This window comes from Chiloscyllium punctatum, chromosome 6 (genome assembly GCF_047496795.1).
Source record: "Chiloscyllium punctatum isolate Juve2018m chromosome 6, sChiPun1.3, whole genome shotgun sequence".
In the NCBI taxonomy this organism is placed as follows: Eukaryota; Metazoa; Chordata; class Chondrichthyes; order Orectolobiformes; family Hemiscylliidae; genus Chiloscyllium; species Chiloscyllium punctatum.
The window spans coordinates 35382707-35408958 of NC_092744.1; the positions used below are offsets into that span (position 1 = coordinate 35382707).

The 26252-nt window shown below is 38.2% G+C and overlaps 2 protein-coding genes across 6 annotated transcripts in view; one reads left to right on the forward strand and one right to left on the reverse strand.

Moving 5' to 3' along the window:
* The window catches only part of ttc14 (tetratricopeptide repeat domain 14), a 57180-nt gene extending 43348 nt beyond the window's left edge, over window positions 1-13832 (forward strand). For 2 of the 3 annotated variants that reach the window (XM_072572429.1, XM_072572430.1), the window contains 3 exons: window positions 7639-7756; window positions 10609-10706; window positions 11641-13832. In XM_072572429.1, coding sequence (XP_072428530.1) covers window positions 7639-7756; window positions 10609-10706; window positions 11641-12607 — 1183 coding nt within the window. In that variant the 3' untranslated portion in view covers window positions 12608-13832. Of the gene's footprint in view, window positions 1-7638; window positions 7757-10608; window positions 10707-11388; window positions 11483-11640 lie in introns of all 3 variants that reach the window. The other variant, XM_072572431.1, reaches the window with a different exon arrangement.
* The window catches only part of ccdc39 (coiled-coil domain 39 molecular ruler complex subunit), a 151911-nt gene continuing 132978 nt past the window's right edge, over window positions 7320-26252 (reverse strand). For 2 of the 3 annotated variants that reach the window (XM_072572428.1, XM_072572426.1), the window contains one exon: window positions 25608-25998. In XM_072572428.1, the coding sequence (XP_072428529.1) occupies window positions 25830-25998 (169 nt within the window). In that variant the 3' untranslated portion in view covers window positions 25608-25829. Of the gene's footprint in view, window positions 7375-25607; window positions 25999-26252 lie in introns of those variants that run through there. The other variant, XM_072572427.1, reaches the window with a different exon arrangement.

The following is a 26252-nucleotide window of genomic DNA, read 5'->3' on the forward strand; positions in this document are numbered from 1 at the left end:
TCTTGTTCCAAGCTGACTAGAATCTGCACTGTCCTTAATATGTTGTTTGATAGATTTGTGCCACAGTCACCTTGTGAAAGATACATCAGTCACAATGCTGCTGCTTTTCTCCTTTGGAATCTGAAGGACCTGACTGACTGGTTCAGTTTGGTAATAGATAAGAGTCCAACAGGAACGGGTTTTGCTTAACAAGATGTAGTTATTTACATAGTAATAATCAGACACAAATATATAAATTAGGAGCAGGAGTAGGCTATTCAATCTTTCAAGCTTGCTGTGCTGTTAATATGATCATGGCCGATCATCCAACTCAGTATCTTGTTCCTGCTTTTGATCCCTTTAACTGTAAGAACTATATCTGATTCCTTTTGAGAACATTCAGTGTTTTGTCTTCAAACTGCAATTTTCTTGAGTTCATCCATCGCTTCCAGTTTCTGATTTACAAGTGTTTCTGGAATATTACCTGTGTCACCTACAATGAAAATTGTTGTAAAGTATTATTCCTTTCACATGCCATATCCTTTATTTCCCATTATTAATTCGTCAGGCTCACTTTTCATAGGACCAAAGTTCATATTCTTAACTCTTTATCATCTAAATATCTAGATACTCTTACTTTCTTTTCTATTTCGAGCAAATGTTCTCTCATTCACTAATAATTCCTTGTTTTCGTCATCGCTGTTTTTTATTTCTGTTGTCTCAATTTTTCCAGTCTACTATCCATCTTTGAGTGTTTTATGCTGCACCTTTAAATTTCTTAACTGTTTAATTAACCACAGATGGTGGTTCCTCTGCTTGGACATTTTCTTCCACATTGGATTATATCTGTTCTGTGTATTCAGAAATGTTCCTTTAAATGTTTGCATCTCAGTTGACAATCTTTTTATCTCACTTCTGAGTTCACTTGGCTGTATCCATTTTCATACACTCATAATAACCTTATTTAAGTTTGAAATTCCATCTTGGGGCTCGCTTTTCTCTCTCTCAAAGTAAATGTAAACTATTATAATCCTGCTACCTGCGGGTACCTTCTTGACAAGATTGTTAATTCTTTTGATGTGCCAAACCAGATTCACGATAATTTGATTTCCAGTTGGCTCCTGAATATGCTGTTTTAAATTCCCCATCTGTACTACCTTTCTACATCTAATTTTTGTAGTCTCTATTTGAACCTCCCATGATTATCACTGCACCTTTGTGAAAAGCCTCCTTTATCTCTGTTTAAACCCCATCCAGCTTTATGTTTGCTATTAAGTGACCTTTGTACGACTCCCACAAGTGGCTTCTTGCCTTTAATTTTTCTACGGAACTGACTAGTTGATTTTAATTTTTCTTTTCCATATCCAAACCTCCATCCTACTACTTGGGTATTCTTCTCTGTTGTACTAAACCATAATTAACACAGCAATCTTTCTATCTTGCCCTAATGTTCCAAACGTTTCAGTATTTAGGTCTGTGTTATTCTGCAACCATGTCTTTGTAATGGCTATCTGATTACACTGAATTATTTATATTTCTTCTGAGCTCATTTGTTTTATTTTGAGTGTCTCCTGCATTCTATTCTGAACTTTTATTTCTATGCTTTTACTTTTGTACCTCTCGCCTTAATTGTTGATTTAGTGTGAGATTTGTACTCTCCAGGTGCATTCTGTTTATTATTTCCTATGTTAACACAGTTTTCTCTGGCCTTGGCTCTTAACTCATTTGAGATGTGGGTGTCACTAGTTGGGCCTGCAATAATTGCCCATCCGTCGTTGCTGTCGAGAAATGACAGTGAGTTGCCTCCTTGAAACGCAGCAGTCCACATGCTGTAGGTAGACCAATAATGCAGCAAAAACAGTTGTTCCAGGATTTTCACTGTGTGACTTTTAATGAATGACTATATAGTTCCAATCAGGATGGTTTAGAGTGGAGCTTGAAGGTGATGGTGTTTCCATGTATCTTCTACCCTTGTCCTTCCAAATGGTATTGGTTGTAGATTTGAAAGGTACTGGTGAATTTCTACAGTGCATCTTGCAGATGGTTTGCTTTATTGCCACTAAACATTGGACGTTAAGGGAATGAATGTTTGTGGATATGGTACCAATCAAATTGGCTATTTTGGCATGGATAGTCGCTTGCTTCCTGGGTATTGTTGACGCTGCAATTATCCAGATAAGTCCAGGGAGTATTGCATTACACTCTTGACTTATGCCTTGTAAAATGTGGACAGCTTTGGGGAATAAGGAGGAGAGCTACTCACTGTTGGATTCCTAGCCTCTGAACTGTTCTTGTGGACACAGTATTTATATATATATGTATATATATATATATATATATATAGTATTTATATAGAACATCCAGTTGAGTTTCTGGTCAATGGGAGTGACCAGGACATTTATAGAGGGTTTTTCTGTGATTGGATAGACTGAGTTCTGTAGGGGTTCTTTATTCTGTTTTTTGTGTTTCTTTGTGTAATTTGTGAATTAATTTTGTCTGTTTTAAAACCTGACAGCTACCTCACTCCGGGTAATGTTCACTGTATATTTACTGAAACAGCTTGCAAAGTTATGGTCTGGATTGCCTGTTTAAGAATGTTTTGAGTAGTCTTGCCAAGTCAATAACACCTGGCATTTGTATGGCATGAATGTTACTTGGCAGTTGTCAGCCCAAACCTGGGTAGTGTCCAGGTCTTGCTACATTTGGACATGGACTGCTTTAGTTACACATCTTTTCAACTTTGATTCCTTGCCTCCAGGATTTATTTCAAAACTCTTTCTACTTCCCTAGTTATGTGGCTCACTAGAATGATTGCTGTGTAATCTCCAACAGTACAGCCCACTTTACCCATTTTTGATGCCAGTGACCCACAAAGTGGAGCCAATTTCTGACAGCAGTCTGTGAGAAACATATTCAGTTCTCTGATCTTTCTTGCCCTATGACAATTTGCTCATGTTTAAGTAATAATGCAACGATTAGTACCATTTGAGGTCCTGCTTTTTAATTTGGTGACTAACTCCTCATACAGATTATACATAACCTCTTTCTATACCATGTCTATGTTGTCTGTACCAACATGGACTGCACAACTAGATTCCATCCCTCTCATTGTGAGTTCCTTTATGTCCTAAACCCTGCCACCAGGCAAGCCATTCAGCCTCTGGACTCTTGTTCCTTTAAGCAGAGAGCAGTGTCAAACCCCTCACTCCATTGTCTCTGACTATCATCAAATTCCTTTTTTTCTCCTTTTCATTGGTATGATAAACATATTTATTGTATAAGGCATTGGCCTGAAAGGGGTAACTCACAAACGTTTGGAAAAGCTCTATGCACTGATAGGTAAAGTATTTGTGTCTGGAAGGAGCAAGTTAGCTTTAAGTAGTTGTTCAAGGTTATAGTTCAAAGTTAGTGCTTCTGTAGTGTACATCCAGGAAGCACAGAATTGTTTGCTATCTCTTTTAAGATAATATTGTTTCTTACTTAGTATTAATGTAGTTGACCAGATTGAAGTTATGTAATGTGTTATTTTACAATTATTTACTCCAGCTTCTGCCAAAGACTTGATAGCAGTTACTCCTTTACCACCTAATACTAATAAGCTCCATAGACTAGAGTTATAAGCAAGTTGGTGGCATTAAATCCACCAAAGGAGGTCCTAGCAGAACCAGGTGCTGGCTGCAGGCATCTCTTAAACAATTGTAACTGAGAAAGAGGGAGAGCGAGATGGTATGTCCTTCTCCTTTGATATCTAGAACTGTTCTCTCACCCAAGTTGAGATAACATCATCATATTGGGCAGTATTTCTTGGACTCCTCAGCATTAACTGTTGTCTTAAATACTTTTTATTTCGTGATGTATTTTATTCTGCAAGTTATTTCAGAAAGCACAATGCTGTACATTTGTAGTACAACATTTCAACTTGCATATTAGATTTTTCTCAACCAGGGACAACAGAGGATCCCAGCTTGGGGTTAAAATCGATTCCTCTGGAATCTGATTCATTAAAGTCACAGTTTTTGGTAATGCAACCATAAACTTATGTAATGACTATCTGTGCCAAGAACGTAATGTGCACTTGAACTAATGATTCAAATTCCCCAGCCTTCTGGGTTTTGTATAATTGCAGCATAATGTCTGTATTCTTATACTCCAGCTCTTCAGATATGAAGGCCAGCATTTAATTAGCATTCTGAACTATTTTCTGCACCTGTTCATGGCATTTTAAAGAGCTGTGCACCTGAACCATTACATCTTGATGGACATGCGCTGTATTTAACTTTGTGCCTTTTTAAAAAAAAACTCTGATCTGTCCTTTTTCAGTTCGAAATGGATAATGTCACACTTGTATTAAAAATCCATTTGCCACAACTTTTCCAATTTACCTAATCTGATGATAACCTGTTGTAACTTTATGTTGTCAACAACATAATGCAGTGCTACACAATTTAGTATTGTCACCAAATTTGAACGTTTACTATTGTATCAGTATCTAAGTCATTAATGATTGTTGTGAATAATTGACCCAATACAGATCCCTGTGGGACACCACTAGTTGCCTCCTGTCAATTTGAGTACTTAACCATTATTTGAACTCTGTTTTCAGCCACTCAACAATTTCCTGTCAGTAAATTATCCTCAATTCCATGGGTTTTCACCTTAGCTGGCAGTCTTCTATGTGGGACTTTATCAACAGCTTCTGGAAGTCCACATAAACAACATCCATTGACCTATCTCTGTCCACCACCTTTGCATTCCCTTTTTAAAAAAAAACTAGAGGTTTGACAGGCATAATCTGCCCTTCAGATTGATTGGACTAACTAAACTGATAGTAATGTGACCGGAGGAGGATTTCCTTGAATGTATGAGGGTGGTTTCCTCAACCAATACATCGAGGAACCAACTAGTCAGCAAGCCATCCTAGACTGGGTATTGTGTAATGAGAGAGGATTAATTAGCAACATTGTAGTGTGAGATTATTTGGGAAATATGATATAATTCTTCATTAATATGAAGAATGACACATAGTTTTGTTGGTATGAGGCATGCATTGCTGAGAATATGTTGGCCGAGGATACTTAAGAGGTTGATGGAGGATAGGCAATGGCAGACATTTAAAGAACACATGAATGAACTTCAACAACTTTACATTCTCATCTGGCCTAAGAGTAAAACGGGAAGGTAACTCAACCATGGCTAACAAGGGAAATGAGGGATCATGTTAAAGCCAAATAGGAGGCATATAAATTGGCCAGAAAAGCAGCAAACATGAGGATTGGGTGAAATTCAAAATTCAGCAGAGGAGGACAAAGGGTTTAATTCGGACTAGAATATGAAAGCAACTTGCGGAAAACATAAAAATATAAAACATAAAAACTGACTCCGAGAGCTTCCATAGATATGTAAAGGGAAAAAGACTAATGAAGACAAATGTAACTCCCTTGCAGTTAGAATCAGGTGAATTCATCATGCACAGCAAAGAGATTACAGACCTGTTGAAAAAAAATACCTTGGATTTGTCTTAACTAAAGAGGACACAAATAACTTTCTCAAAATGCTAGAGGGCAGAAGGTCAAGCATGAAGGAGGAACTGTTGGAAATCCTATTAGTCAGGAAATGGTATTAGGAAATTGATGGGATTAAAACCTGATAAATCCCCAGGGCCTGATGCTCTGCATCCCAGGGTACTTAAAGAAATGGCCTTTGAAATAATGGACACATTGATCATTTTCCAGCATTCTGCAGACTCTGGAAGAGTTCCAGTGGACTGGAGGGTAGCCAATGTAACCCCACTCTTCCTTCTTTTTAAAAAGAAGCAAGGAGAAAGAAAATGGGGAATTATGGCTGGTTAGCCTGACATCGATGGTGGGGAAGATGCTGGAGTCAATTATTAAGGATGCAATAACTAAGCATTTGGAAAGTGGTGACCGAATTGGCCCAAGTCAGCATGTATTAATGAAAGGAAAATCATTCCTGACAAACCTTCTGGAATTTTGTGAGGATGTGACCAATAGAATGGACAAGGGAGAATCAGTGGATGTTGTGTGTCAGGCCTTTCGAAAGGCTTTTCACAAGGTTCCACATGAGATTAGTCAGGAAAATTAAAGACTATGGTATCAGTGGTAATGCATTTTCATGGATAGAGAACTGGTTGGTAGATAGGAAGCAGAGAGTTAGAATAAACAGGTTATTTTCACAGTGGCAGGCAGTGACAAATGGGGGTGCCACAGGGTTCAGAGCTCCAGCTGTTGACAGTATACATTAACAATTTGGACAAAAGAATTAAATGCAATATCTCTGAATTTGCAGATGACACTGTATGCTGTGAGAAGGATGTTAAGAGGCTGCAGGGTGACTTGGACAGGTTGGTTGAATAGGAAAATACTTGACAAATGCAATATAATGTGGATAAATGTGAGGTTATCAACTATAGTGGCAAAAACTGGAAGGGAGACTATTATCTGAATGGTGTCAGTTTAGGAAAAAGTGAGGTGCACTGACAGGTGCAGTAGGTGGTGAGGAAAATTACTGCCATGCTGGCCTTCATAGCATGAGGATTTGAGTATAGAAGTAGGGATGTCTTGCTTGAGTATTGTGTGCAGTTTTGGTCTCCCTAGTCTGAAGAAGGACATCCTTGCTCCAGCGAAGGTTCAGTAGACTGATTCCCAGGATAGGAAGATTGACATATGAGAAAAGCCTGATTGACTGAGCTCGTACTCACTGGAATTCAGAAAAATGAGGGGGGATCTTGTAGAAACACAGAACATCCCGATAGAACTGGACAAGCTAGATGCTGAAAGAATGTTCACGATGTTGGGCAAGTCCAGCACTAGGGGTCACAGTCTAAGAATCAGGGGGAAGCCATTCAGGACTGAGATGGGGAAGAATTTCTTTGCTCAGAATTCCAAAAATTCACATCTCCATCCCACAGAAAGCTGTTGGGTTCAGTTGGTTACATGTATTCAAGAGGGAGCTGGAAGTGGCACTTGTGGCGAAAGGAATCAAGGGGTGTGGAGAGAAAGCGAGAGTGGGATACTGAAAATGCATGATAAGCCATGATTATACTGAATGGTGGTGCAGGCTTAAAGGGCCAAATGGCCTACTTCACTTATTTTCAGCGTTTCTTGAATCCAAGTGATCAGTTATCCTATCCTTGATGATGGACTCCAACAATTTCCACACCACAGATGTCAGAATAACTAGTCTGTAATACTTTGGTTTCCCTCTGTCATCTTTCTTAAAGAGTGGAGTGACATGAGGAAATTTCCAATCCAGAGGTATAATTCCTAAATTTAGGGAACTCTGAAAGAGAATGGTTAGGGCATTGGCAATGTGCTCTCCTACCTCCTCTAACACCTGTACAAAAGAAAATCTTGATCCTCGCCTCATCGTCATCTTCTGTAGAGAGAGAAAAGAAACAGAATGCAGATGTACAGCAAGCGGTCAAACTAACTATATTTACATCAAATAGGGAATGCTGGAGGAACTCCTTTCTGACTGTATCTGTGGTTAGCGAAATAGTTTATCATTTTGAGAACTTTATTCCGCATCTTTACCTGCACAATACCACTCTAAATACATCAGTGTTTACTAACATTTTGTGATCAGGAAAGAATTTGAATGTGATCACTTCTGATGGCCCTTAAAATAATCTTTCAACAGATTAGAAGAAGAAGAAATGCTGGCAAATGCTGAAAATTGCTATAAAAAAGCCTTGAAGCTGGATCAGACTTTTGGTGAGGCAGAGGAAGCTTTACAGAAATTAAGAAAGCACATGCAGGTGATTTACTAGGTTCAGTATGAAAACAATTTTGCTATTGATTTTTACCTCACTCGTACATGAGAAAGCTACAGGATATTCCTTTATTAACTAGAAGAAGTGATACACATACATGGGCGATGTGCTCATGTGCTGGTAATGAGCACTGATAGGCCAATACCCACAACACTAGTGAATTCCAGAATTCCTCTTGGGCCATTTGTGGTGGTGAGTTTTCACTTAATGATACAGGAATATGGTACAATGTCTGTTAATATTGTTCTTGAGCAGTTTTTCAAAATAAGCTTTAGTTGGGGTTTTCTTTTTAAAGTGATGTTCGGATTGCTATATAATGACTCTTTAATGCAAGCCCCAATCTTTAAAGTCAGATGTCAAACTGTGGAGACTGCGCTAACGTTTTCTGAAATATTCTGCCTCATTTGGGGGCATTTTTTTTTCAATTTAAAGGACATGATTTAATGTTATAATCTTAAAATAACTATTTAACAGACTAAATACCTTGGTGATTTTCTTAATCTTTGTTCAGCACTTCCTTTTTCTTTCTTAAAATCGATATTTGTTATTTTCCTGTGTGCTTCCTTTGTTCGGGATTGTGATCAAATGTTTTCTTCGTGTTTGTTTTCGAAGTTTCTCTGGGGTTTCCTCTTCAGAGTAGTGGTCTTTTCCCTATTGTCTCAATCAGTGATAACCATTGGCACAAATCAAACTAATATTTATGAAATGAAATAACTGCTATTTAGTCAGAAATGAATGATTTCTATTTCCTTCCCTTATCCATACAACATTTTCTTTTTACAACTTGAGGATTTGTGTGATTCAGCAGAAATTTGGTTGAGAATATTCTGACCTAGACATGTTCCTAACAAATCTCTGGAAAAGGTGAAATTTATTGATTACAGAGATTAGCACTATTTCCTTTTTTTATACAGAAAACTTTGACGTTATTCTGTGGTGTACTACAACAAACAACATGTTTTTGGTTAAAACCATAAAACTAAATTATGTAGATGCTGTTTATCCCAAATTAATACTTTAATGGCATTTAAGAATATTTTAAGTGCCATTAACTTAATATATAATTAATTATCTATACAGCAATTATTTTAAGATTTATGAAAAATTAACTTTATTTTCTAGGAGAGATTTTTTTTTGCAGCTCCATTGGTTCTCTTGTGAGCTACAGATGTGCTAGTGTTGCTGCAAAGTAGTTTGTATCACCCAGCTATTGGTTTAGAAATTGACAATCCTGACCTTTATAAAATTTGGGTTGCTATTTCACGGAGCAAAGCCAAATTTGAGGACAAATGGTGAAAATTAACCCTGGTCATTGGGTAAAATGCATGGCCTGAGTCTAAAATGCCTACTTACTCTTGGTAGAATGAGGTGGACTAACTAAAAGAAATTGAAAAAGTGGTATTTTACTTTGGGAGAAGTGTGATCAATTATGGTTAATATAATCTATGCCAGAGTTCAGATTAGTTTAAGAATTACTCAACATCTCGCATTAATGCAGGTTTTATACTTTGTATTGAAATTCACAAGTTTTCATCTTGAATGCGTCTAAAGATCTATTGAATGTATTTTTTTTTCAGAAGTTAATTGAAGGCTGAACCAGTCAGGTTTATAAAATTGAGATCTCATGTTGTAGAATTTCCAATTTAATGCCTATGCCGTTATAGATACACATCATATTTCTTAATGTACAAGTATCTTGCAAAATTGTGAAATTATCTATTTAAAAATTCCCTTTTCAAAATTGTATTTCTAGTTTTTGTTTGTTAACAATGAGTTTCAAGATGGGTATGCTACTGTTCCTTGAATGTTGTGAGGCCTCTGTATTGCTGTTTGCTGTTTGTTCTTCTGTCTCTTGACCTATTCTTTGTGTTTCTAAACCTATTTAGCTCCAGACTGCAGTAACTTCCTCCTCTTGAATATTACTTTTAATGTGCATGATTTATAAAAAATATTTAATTTCAATGAAATCAAAGAACATAAACTGAATACTATAGTTTGCACTATTGTCAGCATTTCTGTGAACATTATTGGTGGTTATAGCTTAATAGCACTTTTATTTTATATGACCTGCTTTCTGTTTACAATATGCTCAGTAAGAATTTTCTTGCATTACTGATTTTTTTTTTCTTTCTTGTTTTGTTTTTATATGCATCTCCTTTTTGGGGCCTCGGCTGCTGAAATTCATTACATACCACACCTGACCTGAACTGGATTCTGCTGCACAATCCTGGTTTGTACTTTGGTCATTGGGGAACAACTGGTAATGCATGGTGACTTTGACGGTTTCAAAAAAAACATATCTTTTGATAAATTGTATAAAACCTTTGAATTGGTCTTAACTAAATTTGTGAATATCCAATAATTCTGTTGCTTTGCTACTTTAATTAAATTTTGTTATTCCAACCTTGTGTTTATTATTTCCGTTTCTTTTGGATTTACCAAATTGGTTGTCTCTATGTTTCTGTTTTGGCTATACATGCTAATATGCTGTTTTGTTTTTTTCTATTGAAAAATAATCCTGACATACTGCTGTCTCCTTATCCATGATTTGTCCTGATCTCTCTGCCTTCTAATTTAATTTTTTTCTGATATTGCAACCACTTTAATTGAAATCAATCATCTTTTTACCATTTCTTGTGTTCCCGATTGTTGACAAAACTTAACCAAATTTTACACAACATGCATTTGTTTTTTGATTCTAAACATGACAAACTTTTTTAATCTTTTAAAACTGCTCATGCCACATGGTTTTCTGGATAAAAACGTGATCAATGGTGTTGCTGACTGAAAACGCAATGTAATTTTTGCCGTAATTTCCTGATGTCTGTGTATAAAAGAAATCAATTGAAAAGAAAGAAAAGGAAATTAGAGAAGAGAAAAAAGTCGAGGTGTCAAGTGCAGAGAAATTGCGTAAGCTGTTAAAAGAAGAAAAGAGGTAATTTTCTCAACAGACCAGAAGTGCAGTTGTGTGATGCCATGCGGGAAATTGAGGTAAACTGTCACCTTGCTGGATCAATAAAGGTGGGGTTTAAAATCTACAAAATACCGACATTTCAATTTCAGTTTAGTAACTCAGATAATTGCGATAACTGATAGATGTATTTTGTGGGGTTAAATATAAATGTTTACAGAAGTGACCACATGGCTGCAATGAAAAGATTGGGTGTTGGAGTAGATACTGCTGTAGTTCAGAAATTCTTAAACCTTTGCTTGGTTGTCTTGCAAGAATTTGAATTCCAAAGTGCTTCTACTAGTTTAGTTTAGAAGGAGGGAAATCGGAATAATTCAGTTTGCTGTTTGTTCTTCTGTCTCTTGACCTATTCTTTGTGTTTCTAAACCTATTTAGCTCCAGACTGCAGTATCCTAGACTTTTATTTTCAAACCAGCTTTACAATATATTTTCTGTCCTTGGTGCATATTTGATCTTGAACAAAATTGGATATCTTTCTCCTTTTGTTTTGGGACTAATGAATCTTCTTTGTTTTCTGTATCCCAAAAATGAAATTATATTGATTATTTCCTGTATATCACGATACATTGAATAATTGTAGAATTATCAATTTTACCGATGGTGGCTTGGCTTTCAGATTTGTTGGAGGTGATTCTTTTTTAACCAGGTCTTGCCATCTTGAAGTCTATCTTACATGGTTCCGCATTACAGAAATGATACAATTCTTCGAAAGTCCAACTTGTTTGGTGAACATCATCTCAGTTTAGTAGCAGCTACTTTTTTTTAATACTACTTTCTTTTATCTAATGAAAGTATTTTCTATCTTTGAAACAGTAACATATATTGAATGAAAATTAATCTTGATCTTAACATTGCTTTTTAAAGACAGCAATTTTATAACCTATATATTTCTTTCAAGAATGAAGAAAAGAAGAAAAAGGTCAACTTCTTCATCTTCAAATAATTCATCAGAATCTTCTTGGTCTACTTCTTCATCCTCGCCCGAACGTTTTAGGAAACACAGATCAACAAAGAAGCGACGAAGAAAATGTTCGGATTCCTCACGCAGTCTGAAGAGGCACTTAAGTAAGAGTTCCTGTGATGAGAAAATTCATCATTCTTATAGCAATAAGAAGGAATGGTATACTCCTCCAGCTGACACTTCAGCTTCCTTTCTGAATCAGAAACAGGAAGTGGCAAAGTTGCTGGAGAAAAATGACAGGTCAGTAGACCACTGGTCAGACTTCACGGAGAAAAGAAGGTGCTGTTCAATTTCTTCATCATCAGTTGAAGTTTTAGATCATCTTGGAGGTAGGTCTGAAGAAAGCAGAGATTCTTTATATCGTTCACAAACTCATGATAGTTGTAGCCAATATGATAAATGGCACAAAGCAGATAAAGGCAGAGAATTGTGTGAAAAAATATCAAATGAGCAAGACAAACTTGGGAAACGGGTTCAACAAGGTGAGTTTGAAAATGAATATGGGAGGAAAACATATGATAAAAACAATAGGAATGATTGTGGATGTTCAGGGTTAGAATATTCACATTTGTCAGCTGACAACCACCATGAAAGGAACAATTCCTGGTTAAGTAATTCTAAAAATAAAGATAAAAGACATGATTTTGGAAGAAGTGGAGATGGTAGACAGGACTATGTACATGAAGGTGGAACTAGCTACAAGGACTGGAAAGGTACAAGTGAAAGTAGACATTATAGGGATAACAAAAGGGAGAACTCCAATGTTAATACTCTTAATCATAATTCTACTCCAGGAAAGGCAGTGAAAAATATGCCACAAAATCTGCTGGAAATATTCAATCAGATTGCAGAGTTTGAGAAAGGGAAGGAACACAGCGGGAAATGTAAACAGAAAAACAAATAAGTTGCCGTTGTGAAAGATATTTCATAAGTCCATTGTCTGTTATCCCTATGTAAGAAAGAAGATTGGATATGTTTTAATAAAAGTAGGAACTATAAATCCACCTAGTTTTTAAGATCTTACATAAAGCATGAAGTATTTGAATCCTTTGCATTGCATACATATGTTTTCTCATTCATTGTGTTTTCTTAGTCCATTATGTATTCTTTAAGTTGCTTAATAATTTCTTTACGTATTTATGTTGTCAGCTATTGCAGTGATCATTAGGAAAAGGTTAGTATTTGTTCTAATTATACATCTGCATGCTTTCCTTTTCAATTGATTTTAAATGTGCTATGTTTGTGTTGAATTGAGTTCTCAGGTTAGTACAGGGTATTGTTAAAATGTAGCTATTATGCAATGACTGACTGGCATATGTGGGGGATGTAAAGTGCAAGAGATGAGCAGCAATTATGGCAAGTCAACTGCAGCTGTGAATATTTTATATAAGATTATTAAGCATTATCCAAATGCAAGCTGTACTGGGAATTCCCTTGAAATTCAAGAAGCCAGGTGACAAATCAATTTTTGTGGGGATAAGGTGGGTGATATTCTAGGTTATGAAAGGAAGGTATATCTGTTACTGCTTATTTTTTAGAATTGGGTAGTGCGAAATTGTAATTGTACTGTGTGTAATTCAGATTGGAATAATTGGCATGATGCACTTTTAAAGTCTACTACTTATTTGTGTTCAGTTCACTCTGCAAAAACATGGGATGGAAAAATCTCCATCATGGTTGGGCTATCTATGCTGGGATGAATGAAAAGGGAGTTGACAGAAAAGGGAGAGGAAATTTAAAAACAGGCTGATGTCTTAAACATGTTTTGTCATTTTCTATTGACATGCCACCAGTTTTGATTATGATTTTGCACCTGTAACATGAAACTGTTATGCTGCATTCTGTTAAGTAAATACCTTAAAATTACTAAACCTTGTATTAGTACATATACTTCAAAATATATCAGTCATAATTTATCATTAAGTTACAGGTGTTTTTTTCATTGCCCTGCAATGTCATACTTCACTTTGGGTGGATTAACTTTATTGTATTAAATTATAACAGTCTTGAGATGCAGACCATACTCTGCCATTGTTAAAACTTTACTTGCCAAAATGGAGTGTTAAATCAAAGTAACACTTAATGTGTGCTAATAACAACAACCATATAAAATAAATGATCAAAATGTCTATTTGTCTTTCATTTGCTGTTCATTAGTATCTTGATTTTTAGGACCACTTGAATGATGTATACCATGGTATTGTCATTTGGAATATTTTGAAGTACGTAATAAAACCAGTAACATTGAAATAAATAATCGTGCCAAAGAACACAAGGGCTATTATTTTCTATGTTCCTTGTTAACCGTAGAAATTCACTTCACTGTTTTTCAGTTGTGATATTACTGGTGATTGCAAACCGAATAACACTTTTACAATTTTTTTTCATAATGAGCCAGAATGTGATCAGTGTTTACCAGGTAGTTGTAATACAAACAGGCCATTCATCCCATCAACCCCATGCTAGTGTTTCTGCAACATGTGATCCTCTTCATCCCTTCCACCTGAACTCATTGAGATTTCCTTCTGCTCCTTTCTCCCCTGCACCTACCTGAATATATCTGTTATTCTTTTTAACCAACCCTTGCAGTAGCAAGTTCCACGTTCAACCCACTCTCTGGATAAAGATGTTTCTCCTGAATTTCCTGATAGATCATTAATCGTCATCTTAATACAAGATCGCTAGTTCTGGTCTTGCCCACAAATGGAAATATTTTTGCCATATCCAAAATTTCAGATCATTTCATTAACTTAAAGACCTTTGTCATACCATGCAATCATGAAGAAAGCAGCTTGTCGTAAGTTCAGCCAGATCTTGGTGCAGTGAGGAAAAGAATGCTGTTGCGTTACACAAATAGACTAAGCTAGAGAGGGAACCAGAGGCCAGCAACAGGATGTGAGAGCTGAAGCCTGGAAGCATGAATCACTTGGGCAGATAAATGAGTAAATGGTGAGTTTTACTTTTTTGTTTGATAAAGTGAACCAGTAGTTTGAATTGTTACTGGGCAAGGTATAAGTATGCTTTAAATTTATAGCTGAACTAAATAAGGCAATTAATGTAACTGCAGATAATCATTGAGTGTTATTAACTAAACTTAGCTAAATTAAATGCAATGAAGATGGTAGAGCAGGTGATGTAGTACTGCAGTTGTAAATATATGAAAGTTTGTGGACATTAGTGTGATTCACAGCAATCTAATTTGGAGCAAGTTTCTTCAGCTTAAGAAACTTTGTCTCGGAGTTGACAAGCTGGAGGCTGAACTTCAGACACTCCTTCAGGGAAGGGAGAAACTATCTGAATGCTTAGTTCCAGAGATAGTACCACCACTTGTCCTGATGCCATCTTTAGTCAAGAACAGGAGGGTGTGACTGAGAGTCAGATAGGTACGGAGACTGAGAAGATAGAAATGGAGGAGCATCAACTCTTGCAAGTGTTAAACAAGCTGTTCAAGGTTCTTGAAATCACGGTATTATGACAGGGGATGAAGTTAATAGGGAATGTAGTTTATGGTAAGGAGCAATATAGTCAGGGAGAAAGGTATGGTGCTTTGTAGCCAAGAATGAGAGTCCTGAAGGCAATGTTGATTGTGGTACCAGGGTTCCGGACATCTACTGTGAATTGGAGAGGAGCCTGCAGTGGGAGGTGGAGGACCTAATTGTTATTGACGTAATGACATAACCAGGAATGAGCTTGGGGAATATAAGCAAGATAAAATAAAAAGCAAAGCCTTCAAAATAATCTCTGGATTTTTACCTGAGCCATGAGCAAATTGGCATGGATTAAAGAGATGAATGCATGGCTCAAAGACGCGTGTAGGAGACAAAAACAGAAATTGCTGGAAGAATGAGCAGGTTTGGCAGTATCTGTGGAGAGAAAGCAAAGTTAATGTTTTGGGTCCAGTGACCCTTTTTCAGAACTAATATTAGCTAGGGAAAAGTTGGTGTATGTGTTGAAAATGGGGTGGGGGGAGTATGGAAGGAGTAAACGATAGATGGAGATGAAGCCCAGAGACAGAGTAAAATAATTGAGCAGACAAAAGAATGGGTAAAGGGCAGCTTGGGAGAATCAATAGCTGTTAATTCAGACCCTAAAATTATTGAACTCAATATCAAGTCTGGGAGGCTGCAGCATCCCCAAGTTGAAAATGAGATGGTGTTCTTCCAGCTTACCCTAAGCTTTGCTGGAGTACAGCAGCAAGCCTGAGGCAGAGATGTTGGCCAAGGTGTGTTGAAGTGGCAGGTGACAGGAAGAAATACTATACAAATCTGCAAAGACTAATGGTTGGTCAAAGGCTTGAATATACTTTAAGAACCAGCAAAAAATGACTAAAAAGGTAATAGATACAGATAACAGAGAGAACGCTGGCTAGTAATATGAAGACAATTCCACACACAAATGACCCTCAAAATATTTTTCCTCCATTTCAAGAGCAAGCTGTTTTATCCATAAATTGCCCTCTATTTCTGGAATACTCGACAAGGAAAAACATTCATCTATAGTATCTACATATCTTGTCCATTCAGGATCTTGTATATTACCTATCTTCTAAATTCCAATGAGTACATGCTCAATTTTTTCAATCTTTCATAAGGTAAGCCAAGTCCCAGAAAATGGAATGAGAATACATGGGTGCTTGAGGATGCATGTGAAAATGATGGATCAAAGGACCCCTCTCTCTGCTGTAAAATTATAAGTTTACTTTTTTAAATGAACTAAAATTGTTTTGTACCATGTTAGCACAACATGGAGTTAAAAACCAAACTTAAAGCTATTTTTGGTTCTGTCCACTTTAGAAACACAGCTTCCCAACAATAGTAGAGTCATAGAGACGTAGAGATGTACAGCATGGAAACAGACCTTTCAGTCCAACCCATCCATGCAGACCAGATATCCCAACCCGATCTAGTCCCACCTGCCAGCACCCGGCCCATATCCCTCCAAACCCTTTCTATTCATATACCCATCCAAATGCCTCTTAAATGTTGCAATTGTACCAGCCTCCACCACTTCCTCTGGCTGTTCATTCCATACCCGTACCACCCTCTGTGTGAAAAAGTTGTCCCTTGGGTCTCTTTTATATCTTTCCCCTCTCACCCTAAACCTATGCCCTCCGGTTCTGGATTCCCCAACCCCAGGGAAAAGACTTTGTTTATTTATCCTATCTATGCCCCTCATAATTTTGTAAACCTCTATAAGGTCACCCCTCAGCCTCCGACGCTCCAGGGAAAACAGCCCCAGCCTGTTCAGCCTCTTCCCCTTAGCTCAAATCCTCCAACCCTGGCAACACCCTTGTAAATCTTTTCTGAACTCTTTCAAGTTTCACAACATCTTTCTGATAGGAAGGAGACCAGAATTGCACGCAATATTCCAACAGTGGCCTAACCAATGTTCTGTACAGGCGCAACATGACCTCCCAACTCCTGTACTCATTACTCTGTCCAATAAAAGAAAGCATACCAAACGCTGCCTTCACTATCATATCTACCTGCGACTCCATTTTCAAGGAGCTATGAACCTGTGTTCCAAGGTTTCTTTGTACAGCAACACTCCCTAGGACTTTACCATTAAGTGTATAAGTCCTGCTAAGATTTGCTTTCCCAAAATGCAGCACCTCACATTTATCTGAATTAAACTCCATCTGCCATTTCTCAGCCATTGGCCCATTTGTTCAAGATTCTCTTGTAATCTGAGGTAACCCTCTTCGCTGTTCACTACACCTCCAATTTTGGTGTCATCTGCAAACTTACTAACTGTACCTCTTATGCTCGCATCCAAATCATTTATGTAAATAAAAAGTAGAGGACCCAGCACCAATCCTTGTGGCACTCCACTGGTCACAGGACTCCAGTCTGAAAAATAACCCTCGACCTTTGAGCCAGTTCTGTATCCAAATGGCAAAGTCCACGTAGATCACATCTACTGCTCTGCCCTCATCAATCCTCTTTGTTACTTCTTCAAAAATCTCAATCAAGTTTGTGAGACATGATTTCCCATGCACAAAGCCATGTTGACTATCCCTAATCAATCCTTGCCTTTCCAAATACATGTACATCCTGTCCCTCAGTATTCCCTCCAACAACTTGCCCACCACCGAGGTCAGGCTCACCGGTCTATAGTTCACTGGCTTGTCTTTACTGCCCTTCTTAAACAGTGGCACCATGTTTGCCAACCTCCAGTCTTCCGGCACCTCACCTGTGACTATTGATGATACAAATATTTCAGCAAGAGGCCCAGCAATCACTTCTCTAGCTTCCCACAGAGTTCTCGGGTACACCTGATCAGGTCCTGGGGATTTACCCACCTTTAACCGTTTCAAGACATCCAGCACTTCCTCCTCCATAATCTGGACATTTTGCAAGATGTCACAATCTATCTCTCTACAGTCTATATCTTCCATATCCTTTGCCACAGTAAATACTGATGCAAAATATTCATTTAGTATCTCCCCCTGCGGCTCCACACAAAGGCCGCCTTGCTGATCTTTGAGGGGCCCTATTCTCTCCCTAGTTACCCTTTTGTCTTTAATGTATTTGTAAAAACCCTTTGGATTCTCCTTAATTTTATTTGCTAAAGCTATCTCATATCCCCTTTTTGCCCTCCTGACTTCCCTCTTAAGTATACTCCTACTTCCTTTATATTCTTCTAAGGATTCACTCGATCTATCCGACATATGCTTCCGTCTTTTTCTTAACCAAACCCTCAATTTCTTTAGTCATCCAGCATTCCCTACACCTACCAGCCTTTCCTTTCACCCTGACAGGGATATATTTTCTCTGGATTCTCGTTATCTCATTTCTGAAGGCTTCCCATTTTTTAGCTGTCCCTTTCCCTGCAAAAATCTGCCCCCAATCAGCTTTCGAAAGTTCTTACCGTCAAAATTGGCCTTTCTCCAATTTAGAACTTCAACTTTTAGATCTGGTCTATCCTTTTAGAGTCATAGAGATGTACAGCATAGAAACCGACCCTTCAGTCCAACCCTTCCATGCCGACTAGATATCCCAATCCAATCTAGTCCCACCTGCCAGCGCCCAGCCCGTATCCCTCCAAACCCTTCCTATTCATATACCCATCCAAATGCTTCTTAAATGTTGCAATTGTACCAGCCTCCACCACATCCTCTGGCAGCTCATTCCATCCACATACCACCCTCTGTGTGAAAAAGTTGTCCCTTAGGTCTCTTTTATATCTTTCCCCTCTCACCCTAAACCTATGCCCTCTAGTTCTGGACTCCCCGACACAAGGGAAAAGACTTTGTCTATTTATCCTATCCAGGCCCCTCATAATTTTGTAAATCTATATAAGGTCACCCTCAGCCTCCGACGCTCCAGGGAAAACAGCCCCAGCCTGTTCAGCCTCACCCTGTAGCTCCAATCCTCCAACCCTGGCAACATCCTTGTAAATCTTTTCTGAACCCTTTCAAGTTTCACAACATCTTTCCGATAGGAAGGAGACCAGAATTGCACGCAATATTCCAACAGTGGCCTAACCAATGTCCTGTACAGCTGCAACATGACCTCCCAACTCCTGTACTCAATACTCTGACCAATAAAGGAAAGCATACCAAACACCTTCTTCACTATCCTATCTACTTGCGACTCCACTTTCAAGGAGCTATGAACCTGCACTCCAAGGTTTCTTTGTTCAGCAACGCTCCCTAGGACCTTACCATTAAGTGTATAAATCCTGCTAAGATTTGCTTTCCCAAAATGCAGCACCTCGCATTTATCTGAATTAAACTCCATCTGCCACTTCTCAGCCCATTGGCCCATCTGGTCCAGATCCTGTTGTAATCTGAGGTAACCCTCTTCGCTGTCCTCTAAACCTCCAATTTTGATGTCATCTGCAAACTTACTAACTGTACCTGTTATGCTCGCATCCAAATCATTTATGTAAATGACAAAAAGTAGAGGGCCCAGCACCGATCCTTGTGGCACTCCACTGTTCACAGGCCTCCAGTCTGAAAAACAACCCTCCACCACCACCCTTTGTCTTTTATCTTTGAGCCAGTTCTGTATCCAAATAACTAATTCTCCCTGTATTCCATGAGATCTAACCTTGCTAATCAGTTCCCCAATGGGAACCTTGTCGAAAACCTTACTGAAGTCCATATAGGTCACATCTACTGCTCTGCCCTCATCAATCTTCTTTGTTACTTAAAAAAACTCAATCAAGTTTGTGAGACATGATTTCCTACGCACAAAGCCATGTTGACTATCCCTAATCAGTCCTTGCCTTTCCAAATACATGTACATCCTGTCCCTCAGTATTCCCTCCACATACTTGCCCACCACCGAGATCAGGCTCACCGGTCTATAGTTCCCTGGCTTGTCTTTACTGCCCTTCTTAAACAGTGGCACCATGTTTGCCAACCTCCAGTCTTCCGGCACCTCACCTGTGATTAACGATGATACAAATATCTCAGCAAGAGGCCCAGCAATCACTTCTCTAGCTTCCCACAGAGTTATGGGGTACACCTGATCAGGTCCTGGGGATTTATCCATCTTTAACCGTTTTCCATCACTATTTTAAAACTAATAGAATTATGATCGCTGACCCCAAAGTGCTCCCCCACTGACACCACAGTCACCTGCCTTGCCTTATTTCCCAAGAGTAGGTCAAGTTTTGCATCTTCTCTAGTAGATACATCCATATATGGAATCAGAAAATTGTCTTGTACGCATTTAATAAATTCTTCTCCATCTAAACCTTTAACACTATGGCAGTCCCAGTCTCTGTTGGAAATTTAAAATCCCCTACCATAAGCACCCTATTATTCTTACAGATAGCTGAGATCTCCTTACAAGTTTGTCTCTCAATTTCCTTCTGACTATTTGAGGGTCTATAATACAATTGCAGTAAGGTGATCATCCCTTTCTTATTTCTCAGTTCCACCCAAATAAGTTCCCTGGATGTATTTCCGGGAATATCCTCCCTCAGCACAGCTGTCATGCTATCCTTTTTCAAAAATGCCACTTCCCCCTCCTCTCTTGCCTTCCTACCTCGCCATTTGTATCCTGGAACATTAAGCTACCAGTCCTGCCCATCCCTGAGCCATGTTTCTGTAATTGCTGTGATATCCCAGTCCCATGTTCCTAACTATGCCCTGAATTCATCTGCCTCCCATTGAAATAAATGCAGTTTAATTTATTAGTCCTACCTTGTCCCTGCTTGCCCTAGATCCTTCACCAGGAACTTTCATCACAAAATGTACGGTGTTTAATTTTCTAAAATGCATCTTTTTTCATATTTTTCTGTGTTGTAGTTCTACTTCATATAACTGTTTGAAAGTTTAGTTGAGTACTTGTTATTAAGTCACTTGGTTTGTGTATGAGATAAGATGAGAGAAGGGTCATATGTGTGTTTTTGCCAGTGTTCAATTATCAAAACTAAATTTTGAAATTATTGAATGAGAATGCTTAAAAGTTCAAATGTGAAACTAGTTTTAATTAAGTTTTGGACATGAGGGAGGTTCTAAGAAAGACAACAGTGTTTCTTTGCTAACATTTTGAGTCTCGACGACCCATCATCAGATCTTCAGCTCTGATGAGTCATGTGGACTCAAAGCTAGCTTGCTTTCTCTTCTTCGATGTTGCTGGACCCACTGAGATCTCCAGAATTTTTTTATTTTCAGTACAGATTTCAGCATCTGCAGAAATTTGCTCCAAGTGTTTCTTTTCTCAGTCTATTTTATAAAAAGTTGATTCCAAAACTAATAACCTTTGAGAAAAACAGTCAATAATGAAGTTGAGGTGGGAATTTGAAAGAAGAAGTGAGAAGTGGAAGAGTTTGATTGATTACAGACAGGACTGGGTAGGAATGCTTGAAGGAATCTACACAATGTGATGATTTTGCAGTACAAAGACAGTGTTCAGCTTCTACCACAGCAGGGTAAAAGTCATATGAAATAAGACAGACCAGTGGCATGCTTGTGTGGGCCTTGGGAGTGGTGGCAATGAGGTTTAATGGAGCAGCAACAGCAGAGAGGTCATTGGAGCAGACAGACAGTGGAGGATTTATTGCTTCAACAAAATCAATGTGTGATATCACAGGACAGCAAGTAGACATAAGTGACTGGATATTACTTTAAGTCCATACGTAAGCTTGAAAATGTTACATAGATAGTCAATAGCTTAAACTTCAAAACTAATTATCTACAATATCAGCACCGTTAGTAGAGCAGACTTTATTAACATCAGATCAAACAGCCAAATGATTGCAAATCTTTCAATTGTGGTTATTTGTGCATTCAAGGTGTATTAATAATCGGGGTAACCAAGTGAATCCCTTCCCCCACATGGAGCAAGTGAATGGCATTCCCCCCAGTGTGTACTCGCTGGTGTTCGTAGACCTGCTGACTAAGTGAGTCCTTTCCCCCAGACAGAGCAGATGAATGGTCTCTCTCCAGTGCGAACTTACTGATGGCTCTGCAGTTTGGATGACTGAATTAGTGCCTTTCAGCATAGTGGTTCAGTGTTTAACACAACGGCAGGGGCCTGGGTTCAATTCCAGCCTCGTGCAACTGTTTGTGTGGAGTTTGCACATTCTGCCCATGTCTGCTTGGGTTTCTTCTGGATGCTATGGTTTAGGTGGATTGGATGTGCTAAATTGCCTCTTCGTGTGTAGGGTTGTGCAGGCTGGGTGGATTAGCCTTGGAAAATGCAGGGTTACAGGGATAAGAAAGGAGTGGGTCTAGGTGGGATGCTCTTTGAGGGGCAGTGTGAACTTGATGGACTGAATGACTGACTTCCACACTGTAGGAATTCTATTCTAGTCTATGATTCTATTGTATTCTAATTTGTTTTGACTTGATCGAGTTAGTGGCTTCTGGATGTTTGTCTGACAAGAGGAATAGCATTTTTTCTAGTAGAAGTAATGGTTAAATAAAAGCAAGGATCTGAATTCTGTTCAGCTAAGGTATACCTAGAGAAGTCAGACTCATAGTTTGCACATCCTGCATTATGTGGAAAATCCTAGATACCCCAAGCAGTTTGACCATTTGCAGGAGGTGTCTCCAGCTGGAACAGCCCAATCTTTGGTTCGATCATGACCAGTAGCTGGGGTCATTATGATGTATTCACGAGGTTGAGAGGTAACGGGCACTGCCAGGCAAAGGGAACCTGACAGCAGGTAATTAGGGAATCTTGCGAGTGACTTCAAAATTACCATTCTCCAAATTACTCTCTGTGCTACACAGTGTAGGAGTGGAAGTATAAAACAGACCAATGTGTGACTGGAAAGATGGTGCAGGAGGGTGGGTGGAAAGACTGGGACCATTCTTGGGGAGGTGGACCTGTACAAATTTGGAGGGATTGTATCAAAATGAAATTAACATCCTCATGGGATGATTTGTGGTGGATCTAAACTAGATTGATGGGGGCTGGGTTCCTGACAAGTGGTTCAGAGAGAACAGGTGCTGAGATGAAATTAAAAGTTAAAATGCTCATGAATGAAGACAGAGGAAACATTAGGCTAGGTAAGAAATCAGTTTAGTCAGATGTAACAGGCTTGAAAGGCTAAATGACCTACTCCTGTTTGTCGTCTGGAACTCTGCACCAAACCAGATTCAACATCAAAATGAATATACCAGGAAGACAGATTAATCTTTCTTTGATGTAACTAATAAGAAAGAGCCTGGTATGTCTATGATAACTATGTTTAGGAGTATTTAGTTTAATGTACAACAAATAGTTTGAAGTGGAAATCTCGACTTTGCGTAGACTGGTTAAGGAGAAGGCAAACTTAACATGGTCTTGAACTATGTGATTAAAAACTCATCAGATCAACCTTTCCACAAATTTTGTCTTTCTGCATTTACAAAAATACATGTAAACAAAGGTTGCAAGTCTGTCTTTGCTGTTCCAGTTCATGCGTACTCTCATCTGAAGGTAATGATTCTTCACTTGGATTTATTTCTAAAGGAACTGTTTCTACTTGATATTTCATGCAAGTGGCCACACTGCATGCTAGTCTAAATAGTAAATGGAGATATGCCGGTCAGCAGAGGGACACTATAACTGATAATTCTGTCCTCCTCTGAAGTTAATTTTTGGTTTTCCAGAAGGATCAACTCAAGAGGAATTGGGAGGAGATTTTTTTTTCCCCTGTTTCTTATCACCACCCAGGTCACCATAGGCTGGGGGATAATTCTGAGTGGACTCAGAAGGAGTAGGATTCCATCTTTGCAGTACAATATGACAGTAGATTAACCTTCCACATAAAGTTTGTAATCGTGTCACCAAGAAAATATCAGTTTATTTCCGGTTTCCACAAGCTATGATATGTCATTTGTAATATACGTTTCTCTTCGGAGATCATGTTCTTTGAAACTTGAGTCCCCTTTGTGAATCATTCCTACTTGGGTTATAATGGTAGTAGCATTGAAAGGAATTTCTGGACTGATCCCTTCATAAATCCAGCTCACAAACTAATTGAAAGTTGCAATTATACCCCTAATCTTTCTTTGAAAGTATATTTGTGACCATACAATTGATTTGCTATTTCCTGTTCTAGGGTAGTTTATAGCTATTTACTGATAATGAATTGGTTTCTAAAATAGAAAAGAATAAGACCATAAGATGAAAGAGCAGAAGTAAGTTATTGAGCCTGCTCTACCATTCAGTGACATCACAGCTGATCTGATGGTCTCTAACTCAACATTCCTGCCTTTTCCGCATACCCTTGATTCCTTTACTGATTAAAAAGCTGTCGATCTCAGCTGTGAATATACTTAACAGCACCACCTCGACAGCCCTCTGGGGTAAAGAATTCCACACATTCAATACCTTCAGAAGAAATTCCTCTTCCCTGTCATAAATGTGTGAGCCCTTATTCTGAGATTATGTCCTCTGGTCAACTCCCACAAAGGGAAACAAACTCTCCGCATCTATCCTGTGAAATCCCTTAAAAAGCTTGTATGTCTCAAGACGTTGCCTCTAGTCCTTATAAATTCCAATGAGTTCCAGCCTAAACTACTCAGTCTCTCCTCATAAGACCGTCCCTACAATCCCTGTGTTAGCCTAGTGAACTTCAGGACTGCCTGCATTTTTACTATACCTTTCTTTGGATAAGGAGCCCAAAACAGTTTACTGTATTCTAATGCCATTTTTTGTTCATAAAACCTCCCTATTTTTCTACTCTGTTCCCTTTGAAACACAGGCTAACATTCCATTTGGCTTCCCTATTGCCCACTGAGCTTGGATGCTAGCTTTTTGTGATTCATACACTAGGATTCCTTTTGTAGCTTTCTGCAGTCTTTCTCCATTTAAATAATATTCAGCTGCTCTTTCCAAATACATAACCTCACATTTTACCACGTTATTCCGTCTGCCCTGTTTTAGCTAACTAATGTAATTTGTTTCTATCCCCTTGTGAACTCTTGGTGTCATCTTCACCAATTGCCTTTCCACCAATTTTTGTCATCAACAAACTTGGCCATTTTACATTCACTTTCCTCATCCATTAACTTGTATTGTAAACAAGATCCCTGTGGCACTCCACTAGTGGCAGGTTTCCATTTCTGAAAATGCTCCCCTTGTCTCCTCTTAGTTAGTCAATCTTCTAATATATTACTTCCAACGCAATGGACTCTTAACTTATGTAATGTGTTGTAGCTTATCAAACACCATCTGAAAATCCAAATATCTTCAATCTATTGCTTGCACTTTACCAATCCTGCTAGTTCCCCCCTCAAAGAAGTTTAGTAAAGTTACCAGGCATAATTTCCCCTTCATGAAGCTGTGATGACTGTGCTTGATCGTATATATTTTTGAATGCTATGCTGTTACGTTCTTTGGGAAAATGCCAAAGGTATATTACAATGTCAGATGTTATGCTAACTAGCCTCTGGTTAAACATTTCCTCCTTTTAAGTCAAGTTGTAATGGATTAAGAATTGTTGCTATTAAATAAAATTGAAAACCAGTTTTGAACATTTATTTTAAATCTCTAAACATACTACACGTTACTATAGTTCTAATGCACACTGTGGACTTTTGAAGTGTAATATTCAATTCTGTGTATAGGATATTGAAAATGCACCATTTAATTAATGCACCATTTAATGCACCAATGTGTCGCATTTAATTTAAGATCTCTTGGTAAATCATAACTTCTCAACTTTGGAATCAGTTATTGGCTCTTCTGGCTGTGGCTGCTAGAAGATCTGCTTTTTACACTACTCAATCGACTTCTTGTGGATGATGCACTATGCTTTGGTGAAGGTACAGATAGATTTAGATCCAGATTAACTGTAGCTACAGTATTTTGGCTTAGTGAGCTTCGAGAAGAGCCAAGGGTTCTGAAAAACAGAAAAGAAATGCATTTATCCATTGATTACCTCTATGTCCATATTAATCTAGTGCTAACTATATAAGTCACTTTCAATGGTCCAAATGTTTTTCAAAATATAAATACATAGCTATGTCCTTTGGGATCCAAATCTTCTTCTGAATCAATAAGTGAAATTAAGACTTTGTTTTATTGTACATCAATATAATTTGAATTGTATATGGCATCAATCTTTGTACTGGGCGTCCTATTTCAAAATAATGA